The sequence below is a fragment of the Myotis myotis genome, unplaced genomic scaffold (genome assembly GCF_014108235.1).
Source record: "Myotis myotis isolate mMyoMyo1 unplaced genomic scaffold, mMyoMyo1.p scaffold_m19_p_15, whole genome shotgun sequence".
In the NCBI taxonomy this organism is placed as follows: domain Eukaryota; kingdom Metazoa; phylum Chordata; class Mammalia; order Chiroptera; family Vespertilionidae; genus Myotis; species Myotis myotis.
The window spans coordinates 19,945,131-19,963,266 of NW_023416319.1; the positions used below are offsets into that span (position 1 = coordinate 19,945,131).

An 18,136-nucleotide genomic window follows, 5' to 3' on the forward strand; every position below is an offset into this window, starting at 1 on the left:
ACCTGCCCACAGCAGGCTCTGCCCTGACGGTGGGGGACGCTCACCTCTGTGGGTGTGGGCGTAGGCGTGCAGTCTGGCAGAACGCCCTTCCCTCCAGCATCCGGGGATGGTGGGCTCTGGAAGGTGCCCTCTTCCTGGCTGGATTTCATCCGTCGCTGCAGACATGCCCTGTACTCAGACACCACTACTCAGGGCAAGAAGAGTGGGATGGGAGGCAGAAACAGGATGGAATGAGTGGTACTTTGGGGGTATCCATTTCTGCTGCTGGCTGCCTCTTCCTCCAGCATCCCACTCCTAATTCCAAACAAGTCACCTAACCTAACCTCATAAAAAAAGGCAGAGATACCACCACCCACCCTATGAGATTACTGTAAAGAGACTAAACGTAGTAAGTGCTTGATAAATTAGGGATTCTGTAATTAATTACCCAACCACACCAAGTAAAATAAATATAGCAATCAGCCAAACATATGTAAAGGCCCAAGCGTCTATGACTCAGGGCCTCTCCAGCCTGCCTCATTGCTTTAGAAGCCAGACGGCACACAGGGACTCTGGGATCACACAGAGATGTGGCAGCAACTCCAGGGGGCTGTGTCCTGAAAATCAGGTGGCAGCACTGGGAAAACATCCCTCCCTTACCTCCCAGAAGCCACATATCACCTAAGCAGTGATTCACCTGCTTCAGAAAGGCAGAGGGACCGCTACTGTAGCAGCCTCCCCTGTGTCCCACCAAACATCTCAGAGAAGCAGAGCCCAGGGGAGCCCGCCTAATGTGGTGCTGCCCCCTTGTGGAAAGAATAGCAAATAGATGATCAGCGATAGAGACAAGCAAGGAGCCCATCTGTCAGGCTCTCCAGGGCTTACCTCGGAAGAACTCCACGTTCCCTAGAAAGAGTGTGCTGTTTAAAAGGGCAAGGACCCAGCACAGCGGCAACAGATACAGCATGCAAACTGTGGCCAGAAGAGCTCCATAGAACCTGGATTGACAGAGGAACCACAGGATCAGAAATTCCTAAGACCAGAAGGAAACAATTTGGAGCACCCCGCATAGACCTCGGGCAAGAAATAGCACTGGGCAGTTAGTAAACTGACAGGATCTGCTGATCAAACAAGTGGACAATAAAGCAAAGTGGAAGGCTTGACAACCACCAACAAGTCACTGGTTGCTAACAATGGATACTGGTGAGGCCGTCGCAATGGCTGAGGCTGGGCCACGTATACTGGTTCAATGCTCATCACTCCTCAGGCTCTAGACTCTGAAGTCTAGAATAAGACAAACTTGGCTTTGCATCCAGCTTTGCCATTTCTTGCTTTGTGCCCTTAGGCAAGCCCCTTGGTCTTTCTGTGTGTCACTTCCTACACAGGTAAGTGGGGATTAAAATAGTGCCTGCCTCCTAGACTTATTATGAAGAGTAAGACAATACATGGCAGGTGTTGAGCACAGGGCCTGGCACAAGGGGGAAACTAAATAACTATTTGTTGTCATTATTATTTATATATAAAGGACCTAAAGAACATTCCTTCCATTTGATCCAGTAGTTCCATCCTTGAATTTATTCTAAGAAAATATTTTCAAAAGCTAAACCCATACAAATGTTCACTACAGGGTTAGTAATAAAAGTAAAACTGGCTAAATGTAGAATAGAATGGTTCCATATATCATAGCATATGCACCCTCGATATTAATCTGGTATTACAATAATCCCAAAAGTCATATGGCAACAAAGAAAATCACTGATGATATAGAATGGTAAGTGAAAAAGAAAAAAAAGGGAATCTCACATACGTTGTGAAACTATAGAGTATATATGCACATGACCAACCCTAGAAGTCGATCTAAACATGGTATCAGCCGCTATATCAGGGTGGGAGACGGCATAGTGCAGTGGTGGCGAACCTTTTGAGCTCGGCGTGTCAGCATTTTGAAAAACCCTAACTTAACTCTGGTGCCGTGTCACATATAGAAATTTTTTGATATCTGCAACCATAGTAAAACAAAGATTTATATTTTTGATATTTATTTTATATATTTAAATGCCATTTGACAAAGGAAAATCAACCAAAAAAATGAGTTCGCGTGTCACCTCTGACACGGGTGTCATAGGTTCGCCATCACTGACATAGTGATTTTTCTGTTATTAAAATATATTACCATACACAAAGCAGTGCATTCCCACCTGTAAGCCTCTCTTCCCCTGAGTTAGGGGCCCTGGGGCCCTCAAGGCAGCTGGCTTTGCCTGGGGCTCAAGTTACAAATTCGTCCAGGGCAGTGGGAGTGGGAGTGGGAGCAGAGGGGCACTCACTGTGAGGACACGGTGGGGTTCTCCCAGCGCAGCACCCGGTAGGCGGCTTCACAGGTGCAGCACAGGCGGCGCAGGAAGGCCTCCAGCTGGATCAAGCTGCAGACACAAGGGGCGTCTATGAGCCGCATGCCCAGCCCCACTCACCCAAGGGGCCTGACCGAACTCTGGGGCAGCAGAGCCTGGGACTTCACAGGCACAGCTGCTAGGGATGGCCAGTCTCTTCAAACCCGCGGGAGGGGCCGGAGAGCTCAGGAGAACATTCATACATTTCAGTCCCCTTTTTGGAATCCCTGCTGAGGTGGAAATAGGACAAAGGTTCCTGCTCTGGCCTCTTTCTAACTATTACTATGAGGCCAGTTACTTACCTTTACTTAAGAGGGCTGCCGTTTTCCTCTATAAAATGAGGAGCGGGGTACCCACCTCACAGATACTCTAGAGCTGGGAGGATAAATGACAGGAGGTAGACAGATCAATGTGCCTCCACCTGGTGTGTAAGGCAGACTCACTTGGAGAGCTTTTTTTAATGGATGCACCACAGAAGCAATGAGCACAAGCTGTACAATGAGCATCCAGGCCTTGGTTTCCGAAGGGCTCCTGGGGAAAATGGCTGATTCTAGAGCCAGGGCAGGGAAAGTATAAGATAAATTTGAACATCATTTAGTCCCATAAAGGAAGCACTCAAAAAAGATGGGGGCATATCGAAAGAACACAGAAGCCAGTTCAAAAGAGACCCTACTGGCCAAATCTAGGACAATTTGAGATCAAAATCTTTAACAGTAATACATTATAAGCCATTAAATTAAGTTTAAAAATCTTGAGTTCATACTGATAATAAGTAAGAATTACAGTAGAATGCCAGCTAATCATGACAATTACAAAATCACCTTTGCAATCATCATAGGAATAAACTGGTGAAGGCAAGACTCATCAATGGATTTAAAAGTAGGTAAATATTTGATAAGGAACAAGGTATTTACTTGTGTACCCCCCTCAGATTACTAACTCTAAAGAGTGAAAGGGTCATCTTACCGTGGAGAAACCTTAACCAAGGGATCAAAGATACTACCTCCCATAACAAGACAAACTGACATCACATATCTCCTGATGCAACGCATTGACAATGACATGTCACTTGTCATTTCCTGCCAACAATGCACAACCTGAATCTAATCATGAGGAACTAGGTAACCCCAAACTGAGGAAAATACCACAAAATAATAAGTTTGTTCTATTAAAAAGTGTCAAGGTCTCGAGAAACAGAAGTCTCTGAGGAACTATTACAGGTTACAGGAGACTAAAGAGACATAAAAATAAATGCAATGTGTGATTCTGGATTGGATCCTGGATTAGGAGAAATTTATATAAAAGACCTTATTAATACAAGCGGTAAAATCTGATTATGAACTCTGTATTAAATAATAATACTAATGTTAATGTTACCAATGTAAATATCCCTAATTTTGATTACAGGACTGTGGCTACATAAGAAAATGTCCTTGGCCCAACCAGTGTGGCTCAGTGGTTGAGCATCAACCTATGAACCAGGAGATCACGGTTCAATTCCCGGTCAGGGCAAATGCCTGGGTTGTGGGCTCAATCCCCAGTAGGAGGTGTGCAGGAGGCAGCCGATCAATAATCCTCTCTCATTATTGATGTTTGTCCCTCTCTCCCTCTCACTTCCTCTCTCTGAAGCCAATGGAAACGTATTTTTTAAAAAAAGAGAGAATGTCCTTGTTCTTAGAAAATACACGCTGAAGTATCTGGGTAACAGGCATGATGTTTGCAACTTACTTTCAAATGGTTCAGGAAGAAAAAATAGTGTAAAGAGAGACAGATGCAGCCAATGTGGCAAAACGTTGATAATTATTCTGAGTAAAGGGCACATGAGAGTTCTTTGTATTATTCTTGCAACTCTTCTGTTAGTTTTTGTTTGTTTTGTCTTTTTACTTTCACAGCCTCATTTTAATTAGTCATACATGGGCTTACTAACTACAATCTATACCCTAATAAAGATTGAACTATACATTCCAGTTGACTTTAGGTTAAAATCATTTCAAAGTAAAAGATTAAAAAAAACCCAGATATTCAAACCCCACTCCAGATAACTCAGACTTTCGGGGGGTGGAGGAGAGGGGCTCTGTTTATAACTGTTTTTTGGCTGCCCAGGGAGGGATGAGGACCCTGCTGTATGTCAAGAGAACCTAGTTGAGGGAGGGCGCACCAAATGGCAGCTGCCACTGAAGTGATGTTAACATTATGCACCAGGCTTACGGTGCTTCTTCAGCAGTACCAGCTCTGTCACATCTAAGAAGTGTCTCCATAGTGCAGTGAACACGACTAATATTTACTGAACGCCTCCTGGGTACTAGACACTCATTTAATCTGCACAGCCACCTATGAGGTAAGCCTATTATTATCTTCTTTAACAGATGAAGCAGCTGAGGCACAGGAAAGCTAAGCAACCTGCCCAGTGTCACACAGCAAGTAAATGTAAGAGCTAGGATTGGAACATGGCTGTGGCTCCTGCATGCACACGCTAAGTCAAGACCCTAAACCAGCGGTTCTCAACCTGTGGGTCATGACCCCTTTGGGGGTCGAACGACCCTTTCACAGGGGTCGCCTAAGACCATCAGAAAACACATATTGAATACATAATTACATATTGTTTTTTTTGATTAATCACTATGCTTTATGTTCAATTTGTAACAATGAAAATACAGTTATGAAGTAGCAACGAAAATAATTTTATGGTTGGGGTCACCACAACATGAGGAACTGTATTAAAGGGTCGTGGCATTAGGAAGGTTGAGAACCACTGCCCTAAACTCTCTCGAGTGGAGAGAAAACAAGCTGTGAAACCAGCTGGATCTGGATTCTCATCCCAACTCCGTCCATTTCTAGCTGTGAAAGCCCCTTTCCTCATCCATAAATGAAGGATAATAATAGTAGCTACCTACCAGAACTATTAAAAAGATGAAAAGAAATGGACATCTGTGGTTTGCCTAATACAATGCCTGGCACACACAGTGTGGTGGGAGGTGTGACTGTGACTGTCCCTCACCTCCCTGGCTCCTTCCATACTCACAAGCACTTCACCTCGGCCACAGCCTCGGGGCGAGACAGGCGAACTCTCTGCAGGTCCTCCTGCCTCACGCTATGATACTTCCTCCGCATGAGCTCAGATTCCGGCAGCCGTGCCCGGCAGACCTCCTGCAGGTAGCCCAGAAGGGCGGGCACTGAAATCACCAAGGCACCCACTGAGTACCACGCACCTGTGGGATCAATAATACTGTAGGTAAACAGGTAGCAAGGTCAGGCGTTTCACCCACCCACATGTCCACATGCTTGCTCCCTCACCTCCTCCAGAGCTCTGCCCAAGAGGCCTTCTCTGATCACGCCACAGAAAACAGTGTCTCCCCCCTCACTCTCCAGCCCCTTGCCCCAGCTTTATTTTACTTCACAGAATGTATGGTTGTTGTCTCTTTCACAAACGTAGACTCTTAAGGGCTGGGCCTTTGTCTGTCTAGTCACTGCTGTGGCACCAAACGCATGTTTTTAATATTAAGAAACCTACACTAGCATACAATAGGTGGCTCATGCCTGGAGTGGCCACTGGGGCTTCCCGATGACTGACATTCTGACCGTTGGACCACTGGGGCAGATTGGAAACCTTCCCTTTGCCTTTTAGGATATCCCAGACCACCGTGGACTGAAAAATGGAAAGGCTGAGAGAAAATCCAAAGGAACTCTGGTACCCTGGAGGCAGGCTAATAGAGCACTCACTGGGCACAGAGTAAATGCTAAATATCTCTTCTATGAACTAATTTACTTTGGAAATACGTTCGGAAAAACCTAACAGCCTGGGAATGCTATCTGAGTTCAATCAGGCAAAGAGCCCCACTGAGAAGCAACAGGAAGCCTTATGTGAAATGGGTTTATTTTCAACCCACTGAGTCCATCTCTCCATAGAAAACCAAGGAGACACTTGAGAAATGTGGGTTCAACAGAAGGAATACGTGAGTCAAGGACCCAGCTCCTCAGAACAATCTGTCCCAGGTCCTCCACTCATTTCCCCTGAGGGTTCAGCTGTTTTGTTGTTTTGGGTTTTCTTGCAGCCATCTGCCAGTTTCAACAAGAAAAAGAGCTGGGTCACAGCCCACCTTGTCATAACAGTTCCCCAGGAGACATCACTACCCAGGACCCATCCTGCCACCCACCTGTCCACACATCTACCTCAAAGGCATCACACTAGACTCCTTACTGGTGGTGACTGTCCAGCAACCCCTGCTGGGCTCATTTGCTGAGCCACAGAAAATCAACAGATGTGGCAAAAATCCTCCTCAGCTTACCTTTCTGTCCCCTCACCCCATATCATGCCCCAAATGACCCCAGAATCAGCTTGGAAGCCAAAATGGAAAAAGCATTCAGTCAAAAAGGAAACGATAATAATAATAACAACACAGAAGACCCCCTGAGCTGCAGGGAATATAATCCATGTCCCCCAGTGGATACCTAAAACCGTGGATAGTACTGAATCCTACATAAACTGTTTTTTTCTATACATACATACCTATGATAAAGTTTAATTTATAAATTAGGCAATTTCACAGACAGAAGATTCGTGCTTCCTGTAGAGCTTACCAACCTCAGCATACTTGATTTTCTTAAGTCAAGAACTTTCACCTTTTCACTTACAGGAAGTACTTTACAGTTTCTCTCTGGCATATCGAAACTGCCAGCACCACTCCTCTTGTGCTTTGGAGCCTTTATTTAGTAAAAAAGAGTGTTACTTGAACACAAGCACAGCAGTACCATGCCAGTCAAACTGATAACCAAGAGGTCAGCTAAGTGACAGGTAGCACATACAGAGTGGATACACTGCACGGGGATGATTCTCATCCCGGAGGGACAGAGAGATTCCATCAGGCTACTCAGACTGGCACTCAATTTAAAACGTATAAATTGCTGATTTCTGGAATTTTCTATTTAATACTTTTGAAAATATTTTTAAAGCCTATGCTAGCACACAGTAGGTTGACAGTGGACAACTGAAACCATAGAACACACAACCGTGGATAAGGGCGGACTACTGTCAGGTATTGGCCGCTTACTGTCAGGCACTGAGCTAAGTGTTACACACAGGTCCTCTCATTCCCTACAACTACCCTCTGTGGAAAGCACTGTTATCATCCTCCCTTTCGACATGAGGAAAATTAGGTATTAGGGCAACCCCAACCCAGCCCGGATTCTAGCCCAGAACGTGTCTCTCCAGAACCTGTGTTCTGACAGCATGCAGACACAGAGGAAGGCCAGCTCCAGGGCAAGACCAATGGCTCCTTCACGTGGGGCTGCTTTTCGGAATTCCTCCCCACATTCATTCACACAAAAGCCCGGCCCCTGAAAGCAGTTCTTACCCTCATTCAAGGTGAGGAACAAGACGTTGAGGCCCAGGCAGGTCAGCAAGGAACACAAAGGCGTCTGCCACCTACAACACAGAGAGTTCTAGTCACTAAAGACCAGCCAGATGCTCCTCCAAGTGGGAAGGGGGGGTGAGCCAGCACAGGTGAGTCATTAAAACCAGGAGCAAGAGGAGAGGGCCTGAGCTCAGGGTGTCAAGGAGAAATGAAAACTGGGTCTCACTTGGACAGGTGACTGGGAGAGGAGTTAAAATCACATATTAGGTCCTGGGGTGAGAAAAGGTATCCTCTTAGAACTAGAAGACCTGTAGCACTTTCTCCAAGGAAGAGGAAACATTCATAACATTAACTACTAAGAAACCTAGTGAAGAGTACACTCTCCCATTCTTCCTAAGACTGCATTCCCTTGGCTGGAGCTGAAACACCAAAGATGCCTCACTGGAGCAGAGCAGAGCAGAGCAGAGCAGCACAGGGCAGAGCAGACCTGCGCAGAGCAGAGCAGAGCAGAGCAAACCATCGAGGAGCAGGCAGAGCTGTCTAGCCAGAGAGGAGCCTGGCCCCCAGGCCGCCTCACAGCCTGCTGTTTTCATAGCCAGTGCTGTGTTACTATCGAGCTGTTTTGCACTGAATCAAGTTTCCTTCATCACTGAACCCCAAATTGGAGATTCATGTTAGCACTGAATTGATGCCAACAACCATCTGTTGACAGTTGTTTGTGCACATTCGCCCAACCCCCTAGGGCACTCAAAAAAAAAAAAAAAAAAGGAAAGAAACCTAGTTAATACCAATTAACCTGTGTTTTGAAAGGTTCTATGGTTCTATTCTCTTTAAAAGGTGACAATGAAAGCATTCTTTAAAATTTTCCTTTATTTTATTGAGATATAATTTACATATAGCATTCTTTTTTACAGTTTCATAGAACATATATTCACTGCACAAGAATCATCTAATCCAGAAATCAAGAGAACAAAACATAAAGGATTTCTTTGACCCCATTTGTAACTTTCTCTTATTTCTGCAATTTTGAGTTTATTTTATACATATGTTATTTCAAAAAGAGAAAAATATCTTAACATATTAAAAAATGAAGACAAAACCAGAGTGTAGCATTCTCAGCAAACATGCCCTCAATAAACAGGAACAGATGGAAGCAAACACAGACCTAACTCCCACCATCACCACCTAATGGCAAAGCAGAAGCCTCCAAAGAGGGAAGAAAGGCCAGAGACTCAGGCTGCTGAAGACAAGCAAACACTGCTGGCTTAGTCCCTGATAAAAGACGTTTAATAGGGAAAAAGGATGTAGCAATGAAGCTACTGGCTCCTATAAAGAGCAGCATCAGCCGGGCTGGCATGACTCAAAAGTTGAGCATCAAACTATGAACCAAGAGGTCGCAGTTTGATTCCCGCTCAGGGCAGGCAGGCCAGGAATCGCCAGTGGGGGGCATGCAGGAGGCAGCCGATCAAAGATTCTCTCTCAGCACTGATGTTTCTCTCTCTCTCTCTCTCTCTCTCTCTCTCTCTCTCTCTCTCTCTCTCTCTCTCTCTCTTCTTTCCTCTCCAAAATCAATAAAAATATATTTAAAAAAAAATAAAGAGCAGCATCAGCATATTTAAGGTCATCCATCAGAGGAGAAAGACAAATAAAAAAATAAACAGGTAAGTTACTGACAAGCAATGTATTCAGAACTTAAATGTGTGGGGTTTTTTTTTGGGGGGGGGGGTTGCTCTAGTTTGGATATTTCAGAGTTACTAAATGAGGTTAGCTACTTTAGGTGCTGCTTTTATTTCTTAACAGTTATAGCAAGGAAATGAATGACCTCTCTCTGCCTATTTCTTAAAATTCAAAACATTTCAACTGTACCACCCTAATTAGGCCTCCAAACCATTTAGTGGCAGCTACTAGGGTAAAAGCAGATTAAAAGCCAGGTCTAAGTCAATCCCATTTCAGAAATAAAAGCATCATACAGGCACTGAAGTCACTTTCATTTCAAAGCCTCTTCCATTCTATCTGTCTTCACTGACACTTTGGACCATCGGGACCTACCTACTGGAGTCACTGGTCCCAGAGGAGAGGAGTTGTTTTAAAAATCTACTGCAGCTGTCGGCTTCAAACCTAACAGCCACAGCTCAAGATTAGGTCTCTCTTCAAAATCAAATCCTCTTTACTAAGAACAGAACAATCAAACACACAAACTAATCTGACAGCCACTTTCACAGAGCAGAGCAGTCGCCCAGTGGCGTAGAGACCACAAGCTCCTGAGGGCATTTTAGGCCTGATGCTACTTCTCCATCCAGCTTTAATCAATCCCACCACATCCTCAGATTTCTTTTCTTGTTTTTAATATATACTTGATTTCAGAGAGGAAGGGAGAGGGAGAGAGAGAAACATCAATGATGAGAATCACTGATTGGCTGCCTCCTGGGGATCAAGCCAGCAACCAAGGCATGTGCCATTGACCAAAACTGAACCTGGAACCCTTCAGTCTGCAGGCCTACGTTCTATCCACTGAGCCAAACCAGCTAGGACCACATCCTCAGATTTCTAATTTCATAAAGGGAAAACTTCTAGTACGTTAGTGCTAAGAATACTAATAGGCCAGAGGCAGAAAAGAGGGGCCAAAAAAGGGCAAAACACATACATACATATACATACGTACATATATCTACACTCATACATGCATACACCCACACACACAGTAGAAAACACCAGAGAGCACAGCTCCATGCTCTCCAGAGCCCACCCTCTCCCCTAGGGAAGACTGACGTTCATTTCAGATAGTTGGTCCCACCATGACTATAAAATGAGCCCCTCCTCATACTATCTCACTATCCCTTTCACCAAGAGTAGAGTGATCTAACAGTAGAGAACATTGCCCCGGAACATTGACTAGCTCATCTCCAGAGATAATGCCATAAATTAAAGGGGTTCTGGGAAGAATAAGAAAAATAAGGGCCTTGGTACAAAAGTTAAAAATGAATCTCCCACTATTTCCACACTGAGGTAAGAATGATTGCTCACAGCACACTTAGAGGTTAACCCAACTCAACTCACTCTGCCTCCTACCTGTCTCTCTTGAGCATCTTAGAGGGTTAAAGGTCCTTTATGAGAATCTAATAAAATTAGAAGCTTCTCCCTAGAAATACACACGTGCCCACATATAATTTTTCATTCCGTTTCAGGAGCTTCATATGCCCCTAAAGCCCACTTCACAGGTTCCAGGGTAAGAATGCCTGCTGTTTATGTACTCCCACTGAGGTGCAATATTAAGAACACAGGAGTTTTGTAAACAATTTTTTTTATTTAAATCTAATCCTTTATATCTACCTTGCAGTTTGCACCATGAGGAAGTAACCAGACATATCTGTGTAGGAAGTTCCCCAGAACAGTGAGCCCATAAAAGAAGATTGAGAAAGACAAGAGACAGTAATCACAGAGAATGTATAGTCTGGACTAGAGCCTGATTTGGTCCAAAAATTGTAAATGACATCCTTGGAACAACTGAGGAAATCTGAATAAGAATTGGGTATAGGAAGATATCGTAGAATTATTGTTAATTTTGTTAGCTATGATGTGACTTTGATTATGAAAAAAAAAAGTCCTTATTTAGAGACAAACAGAAGTATTTAGAGAGTGAAATGGCACATATCTGTAATTTAAAATACATTTATGCCTGGCCGGTATGGCTCAGTGGTTGAACATTGACCTATGAACCAGGTAACGATTCAATTCCTGGTCAAGACACATGCTTGGGTTTCAGGCTCAATCCCCAGGAGGGGGTGTGCAGGAAGCAGCCAATCAATGATTGTCTCTCATCACTGATGGTTCTATCTCTCTCCCCCTCTCCCTTCCTCTCTCTAAAATCAATAAAAACATATTTTTAAAAAATGAAAATTAAAAAAATGAAATATTTCTTATAAAATGAGCTGAAAGGAGAAAAAGACAATTATATAGGATGAAAACCAAAGCAGAATAAGAAGAAAAAAAATTGAGATCTATAATCCCAAAGGATTAGGGAAAATGATACCTGCTTATTCATGGGTATTTGTATTTCTTTAACTTAGGTTTAAATTATATTCTAATTTTATTATTAATTAGGCTATTACTGGAGGGGGAAAAGCCTACTTTAGATACAGAAGGCCCAATAGTCAAAGTTCGCTCACAATCCGAGGGTATGAGCTTATTCAACCACAAAGAACAAACCCTAGTGAAAGGCCAGATGGTTCCCAGTGCCGGCCTCTCCTGGGCTGGGCCTGAGACAGAGTGGGCCTGGAACAAGCCCAAAGGCCCAATGGCCCTTCACTAGGGCAGAAAGGACAGCCCAGCCACTGCCCAAATGGCCAGCACAACTACAGAGCAGGAAGACAGGAAGCCCAGCAGGTCAGAGCAACTCCACCAAGTCTGTACCTGAGCAAGTACCGGACACCATCACCTGCGTCCTTCAGGGGTTCCAGGTAGATCTCCAGCCTCTTGTAGGACAGAACCAAGTTGAAAAGATCAAACGTCGGGGACTTGGCAGGGGACTTGGCAGGAGCAGGTGGAGACTCCAGAGGAGCCTCAGGCATCACGCTGGGGCTGGCCTCCGGCCCACACCCCTCACGCTCAGATGACTGCATCCTGTAACCATAACAATTCCTGACATTTGTATCACACTTCCAATGCCCCACGCACTTCTACTTGCATTATTTCAGGTACTGCCTACAACCAACCTGTGAGGTAGGGGCAGGACTATAGGTGGAATGTCCATTTCACAAAGGAAGAATCGAACATTCAGGAAGGTGAAATGAATTTTGCAGATATAAACTCCTGCTCTTCTGACTCTCCCTCTAATGCAGCGGTTCTCAACCTGTGGGTCGCGACCCCTTTGGGGGTCGAACGACCCTTTCACAGGGGTCGCCTACGACCATCGGAAAACACATATATAATTACATATTGTTTTTGTGATTAATCACTATGCTTTAATTATGTTCAATTTGTAACAATGAAATTGGGGGTCACCACAACATGAGGAACTGTATTAAAGGGTCGGGCATTAGGAAGGTTGAGAACCACTGCTCTAATGTCCTTTGTCCCACTGACCCATCGAGAGTAAACCGTAAAGACCAAGCTGAAGGGAGGCAGCCGGGGGTCTCAAGAGAACCGATGTCCTGAAATATGTTTCTCCCACGGTTTACGGGTTGATTCCTTCTCCTTCAGGTCCTTAGCTTACACATCACTTCCTTTGCCAACACATCCCTCCGGACTCAGGGGAGACCCTCCCCAGAGCTCTCACAAAGTTACGCACCTACTCCAGCAGCATCGATCACACCAACGTGCCACCCCCCGCTGCCCTGCCAGGCTACCCTCCTTCCCTTTAAGCTCCACCAGGACAAGGACTGTGCCTTCCACGCACCACTGTTTCCGCTCACAGTGGGCAAGTGACTGAATGGACTGCCCACCCTCAGGACCCCGTGCTTCCCTCCGCGCCTCCCCATTCTCTCACGCCTCCCTCTCCCTTCCGTTCTCAACCTTCTGGACCATCCCTGCCCCTTGCCTCCCCCTTTCCTCCCTCGGACCCCGAGGAGCAGTCATCACCTCCTGAAACGCCCAACCTCCCTTCCCCGAGGAGAGCCACCGGAAACGCTCACCCTCTTTCCTAATTTCAAAGTCCTACCCAAACGCTAAGCAGAAAACAAGGGGGCGGGACCTCGGCGCACAGCAGCGTAAACCCATCCCGGGCAAGGGGCTGCAATCCATCGGCGGGGGCCGGGGCGACGCCGGGGCCACGGGGGCCCGAACCCCCCGCAGGCCCAGATAGGATGGAAGGACCCCGGGCGGGCGCGAGGTAAGAGCCCAGGAGGTCAGCGCCGGCAGCGGCCTGGACCCTGGCGTCCGCAGCCCTAGGAGCCAGACGGGGCCCCGCGGCCCAGACCGAGGAAGGCCACGCCCAAGGTCGCTGGTACAGCAGGTGGCAGCCCCCTACTCCGCACGGTCGGCGAAAGCGAGGGAGTAGGGAGCGGGTGGCACCTCACCTACCCGGTCGCTGGGTGGATTGAGGGAGGGGCGGGGACGGCCAGGGGGCACTGATAGGGCCGCGGGGCCCCGTAGCGTTCCCTCAGGCCCTCCCCACCCCGGCAGCGCGCCTGTCTCCAATGCCACTCAGAAGTCGCAGGTCCGAGAACCTCCTCCGCCTCCCCCGCCGCCGCCGCCGCCGTCGCTTCCTCGCTGCGCTGCGCGGCGGCGTGCCCGTGACGTCATCGCGCTCGCCCCGCCTCCGGTCCGCTCCCGGGTTTAGCTCCGCCCACTCCGGCCAGGTAAACGCTCTCGTCAGCACTGCGCCTGCGCGCTTTCCCTCCCGAGCCCCGCCCTGACTTCGCTCTGCGCCTGCGCAACATCCCTTCGCCACATCCTGCGAAGCCGTGGGGCAGGCGCTTCGGAACCCGGCCCCTAGCCCCCTTCGCTTTGCTCTGGAAGATTCCGACAGGGAACAGTTGGAAATAAGATAAACTGAAGAATTTACGCCTGCATCCTCCTCCCCAACTTTGGCACTTAACTCCCCTCCTCGGGACCTTGCGCCCACGAAAGGCAGAAACCTGTATGCCTTGTGAGCCTGGCAGAAAATACAATTCTGTTCAGTGTTTCCTGAGCAGCTACTGTGCATAGGTGCAAGGGCAGGCCCTTCCCAACTCAGTCCACCTCTCTGGTTGTCCAGTTAATCTCCCCTAAAGCACACACCCGATGGCTTTGCATTAATAATAACAATGCTAGCACCTGGCTGGTGTGGCTCAATGGTTGAGCTTCGGCCCATTAACCGGGAGGTCACAATTGGATTCTGGACAGGGCACATGCCTGGGTTGAGGGTTAAATCCCCTGTAGGGGGCGTTAGGAGGCAACCCATGGATGAAGTTCCTCATCGATGTTTCTATCCCTCTCCCTTCCTCTCTCTAAATTCAATAAAAATATTTATCTTTTAAAAGTTAAAAAAAAAAAATGCTAGGACTTACTGAGGGTTTACCAGCCACCAGGCACTGGACTAAGCTCTCCATAGGCAATATCTTAGGTAGTCCTCCCCCAACAACCCTGTTAGGGTTATCGTCGTTTTCAGTTGAGGAATCGGAGCCATGTTAAGAAACTTCATCCATGTCACTCAGCCAACATGCAACTGGAAGCATGATTTGAACCTCATGTGTCAACGCACTCTGGTGCACCAATCATGCCGCCGCCATTCTTAGTTTTAATTTACCGGCCTCATCCCCTCCTCCTCCCCTTCAAGAGTCTCTTAACGTAAGCCAACTGAACCCCTCCGCTGCTTGGGCGCTGCCTCGCTTGTGCTGTGAGCTTGCGGAGGACTGCCCTTCCCCCACTCCAGCTTTGGTCCCAATCCAATCTATTTATCGAAGCAGGAGTCAAGTGTCTGTCTTCCTTCCCTGATTGCCCAGGTGGAAGCAATCGTTTCCCTTCAAACGGCCAGAATGTAGAATAGAATCCCACATACAGTAGTTCCAGTTTCTGGGGAGTGGGTTGGGGGCGGGGGGGGGGGGGAGGTGGATATGTTCCAAGACCTCCAGTGGATGCCTGAAACTCCAGCGCAGTACGAAGCCCTATATATATATATATACTATGTTTTTTCCAAACATGCCTATCTATGGTAAACTTTAATTCATAAATTAGGCACAGTAAGAGATTAACAATAATAACTAATAATAAGATAGAACAATTATAACAATAAACTGTAATACAAGTTATGTGAATGGGGTCTCTCTCAAAATATCTTATTGTACTATACTTACCTTTTCATTTAAGGAAGCACTTTACAGCTTCTCTTTGGCATATCCAAATCACCAGTATCTCTATTCCTGCGTTCTGAGGTCATTATTGGGGAAAATAAGTATTATTTGAACACAAGCACTGTGATACCACAACAGTTGATTGATAACCAAGTCAGCTAAGTGGCTAACGGGCCTGTAGCATAGGCAGTGTGCATATACTGGACAAAGGTATGAGTCACACACCTGGCAGGACAAAGCAAAACAGCACAAGATTTCATCACACTGCTTGGAACAGCACACAATTTAAAACTTACGAATTGCTTATTTCTGTAATTTCCCATTTAATGTTTTTGGACCAGGGTAAATGAAACAGTGGAAAATAAAATGGCAGATAAGGGGGCTTGCTGTATACCACTAACTACTATTATATTCAGAAATACCCCTACTTGTTAAGGGGATGGGCTTGGCTCTGTGGCCGGCCCAGGCTTGTCTGCCGGACTCTGCCTCTTTAGGAGGAGTTGAGAGGAAGTATAAAAGAAGAATTTTTTTTCTTCAATATCTTAACTACCTGAAATCTCACCATCAGCAATTTACTCCAAAGGTAAATTTCAGTTACTCCTCCTTTGGTCTGCCTGGGCCACTGGCCTTAAGCTGTCGGTGGCTTCTCTCTTCTGGAAACGACATAATTGAGGGATATTATTCAAGAACTCTCAGATATTATTTGGGGGTATCACTGGAAAATACAAGAAGCCTCCAAAGACCAGAAAGGGACAACAGTCATGGCCAACATCAACGAACAAAGGCTTCCCCTGGTCATTAGAGATGGGTCAGCTGTACTCTGCTTTCTGAGGTCTGACTTGGATGTTTTATAATCAAGTTCTCTTAGTTCTTTCTTTCCCTTCTCCAGCGTTCTGAGTCTTCATTCTTTGCCTCAAATCCTGGTGCCACTGATGCTGTCCCCAGGTGGAAGAAACCAAGGGAGAAAATAAAATAGTAAAAGAGGATAATACCTTAAATTGACATTTTTGAGATGTTAGTCTTTGCACCTATACGTGATGGTAGGTACGGCCGCATAATTGACTCATAAACCTCACTGTGGCCCTTGAAGAAATTCCAGAAGGAAATGCTGGTTAGAACAAGTTAGAAAAATAGGAGTGGGAAGAGAAGGGAACGTCTAAACACGCCGTCCTCCACCAGATGGCGCCCTCTCCCACTATGACCCTGACCTTGGCGCTTCAGAAGCGTCTCTAAACTTCAAGTCCCTGGCTGTGGTCTCTCCTGCCACCATCTCACAGTGCAGGCAAACCATTGTGCTTCACTTTATTGCGCTTCACAGGTGTTGCTTTTTTTTTTTTTTTTTTTTTTTTTAAACAAACTGAAAGCAAGACCCTCCACCAGCAAAATGATTACAACTTGCTTTACTGTGGTGGTCTGGAACTGAACATGAAATATCTCTGAGGTATGCCTGTATACCAGATCTTTTCATGCTTCTAGCTGTGTAAGTTATCGCTTGAATGTGATTGTTTCCCCGATTGTGCTCTAGGTTCCTGAGACTTGACATCTTGGCAGCCCCAGTTTCTGCCAATTATAGAGTCTTGGGATAGTGGATACTCAATGAATGCTTGCTTTAAAATAAATGAATAAAACATAAAAAAATAAAACAAGTTGGTGAGAACTGGAACCCTTGTGCACTTTGGTGGGAATGTAAATGATGCAGCCTCTATGGAGACAATATGGCAGTTCCTCAAAAAATTAAACATATTAATTAAAAAAAGCATTACCATATAATCTTACAATGTCGCTTCTGGGTATATACTCAAAAGAATTGAAAGCAGGCCCTAGCCGGTTTGACTCAGTGGATAGAGTGTTGGCCTGCGGACTGAAGGGTCCCGGGTTCGATTCTAGTCAAGGGCATGTACCTTGGTTGCAGACTCCATCCTCGTAGGGAGCGTGCAGAAGGCAGCCAATCAATGATCTGTCTCTCCCTCTCCCTTCCTCTCTGTAAAAATCAATAAAATACATTTTTAAAAGAATATATCATTTATTTTTAAAAAAAAAGAATTGAAAGAAGGTCTCAAAGAAATATTTGTGCACCCCATGTTCATGGCAGCATTATTCACAACAGGCAAAAAGAGGGCGCAACCCAAGTTCCCATTAACGGATGGATGGATAAACAAAATGTGGTATGTACATGCATACAATGGACTCCTATTCAGCCTTAAAAGGTAAGGAAGTTCTGACATGTGCTACAACATGAATGAAACTTGAGGACATTAATGATAAGTGAAATAAGCCAGTCACAAAAAGACAAATATTATATGGCTTCACTTGTATGAGGTACCTAGACCAGTCAAATTCATAGAGACAGAAAGCTAAATAGTCATTGCCAGAGGCTAGAGGGAGGGGGAATGGGGAGTTAGTGTTTAATGGGTAGAATTTCAGTTTTGCAAGATGAGAAGGGTTCTGGAAGTGGATGATGGTGATGGTTGCACAATAATATAAACATACCTAATACCACTGAACTGTGTGTTTAAAAATGGTCCAAAATGGTAAATTTTGCAAGTTATTTTTTCTTTATTATTGATTTCAGAGAGGAAAGGATAGGGAGGAGAGATAGAAACATCAATGATGAGATAGAATCATTGATCGGCTGCCTCCTGCACGTCCC

General features: G+C 45.7%; 1 protein-coding gene across 3 annotated transcripts in view; it reads right to left on the reverse strand.

Moving 5' to 3' along the window:
* ZFYVE27 (zinc finger FYVE-type containing 27) overlaps positions 1 to 12,568 on the reverse strand; it is a 25,517-nt gene extending 12,949 nt beyond the window's left edge. For 2 of the 3 annotated variants that reach the window (XR_004972166.1, XM_036336413.1), the window contains exons 1-7: positions 12,430 to 12,567; positions 12,128 to 12,337; positions 7,718 to 7,788; positions 5,389 to 5,575; positions 2,304 to 2,399; positions 865 to 977; positions 45 to 184 (exon numbers count right to left, since the gene is read on the reverse strand). Coding sequence is in view for 2 of the 3 variants with exons in the window: in XM_036336413.1 (XP_036192306.1) it covers positions 45 to 184; positions 865 to 977; positions 2,304 to 2,399; positions 5,389 to 5,575; positions 7,718 to 7,788; positions 12,128 to 12,337; positions 12,430 to 12,467 (855 nt within the window). In the remaining variant the exon portion in view is untranslated. Of the gene's footprint in view, positions 1 to 44; positions 185 to 864; positions 978 to 2,303; positions 2,400 to 5,388; positions 5,576 to 7,717; positions 7,789 to 12,127; positions 12,338 to 12,429 lie in introns of all 3 variants that reach the window. The other variant, XM_036336414.1, reaches the window with a different exon arrangement.
* Between the last annotated feature and the right edge of the window lie 5,568 nt (positions 12,569 to 18,136).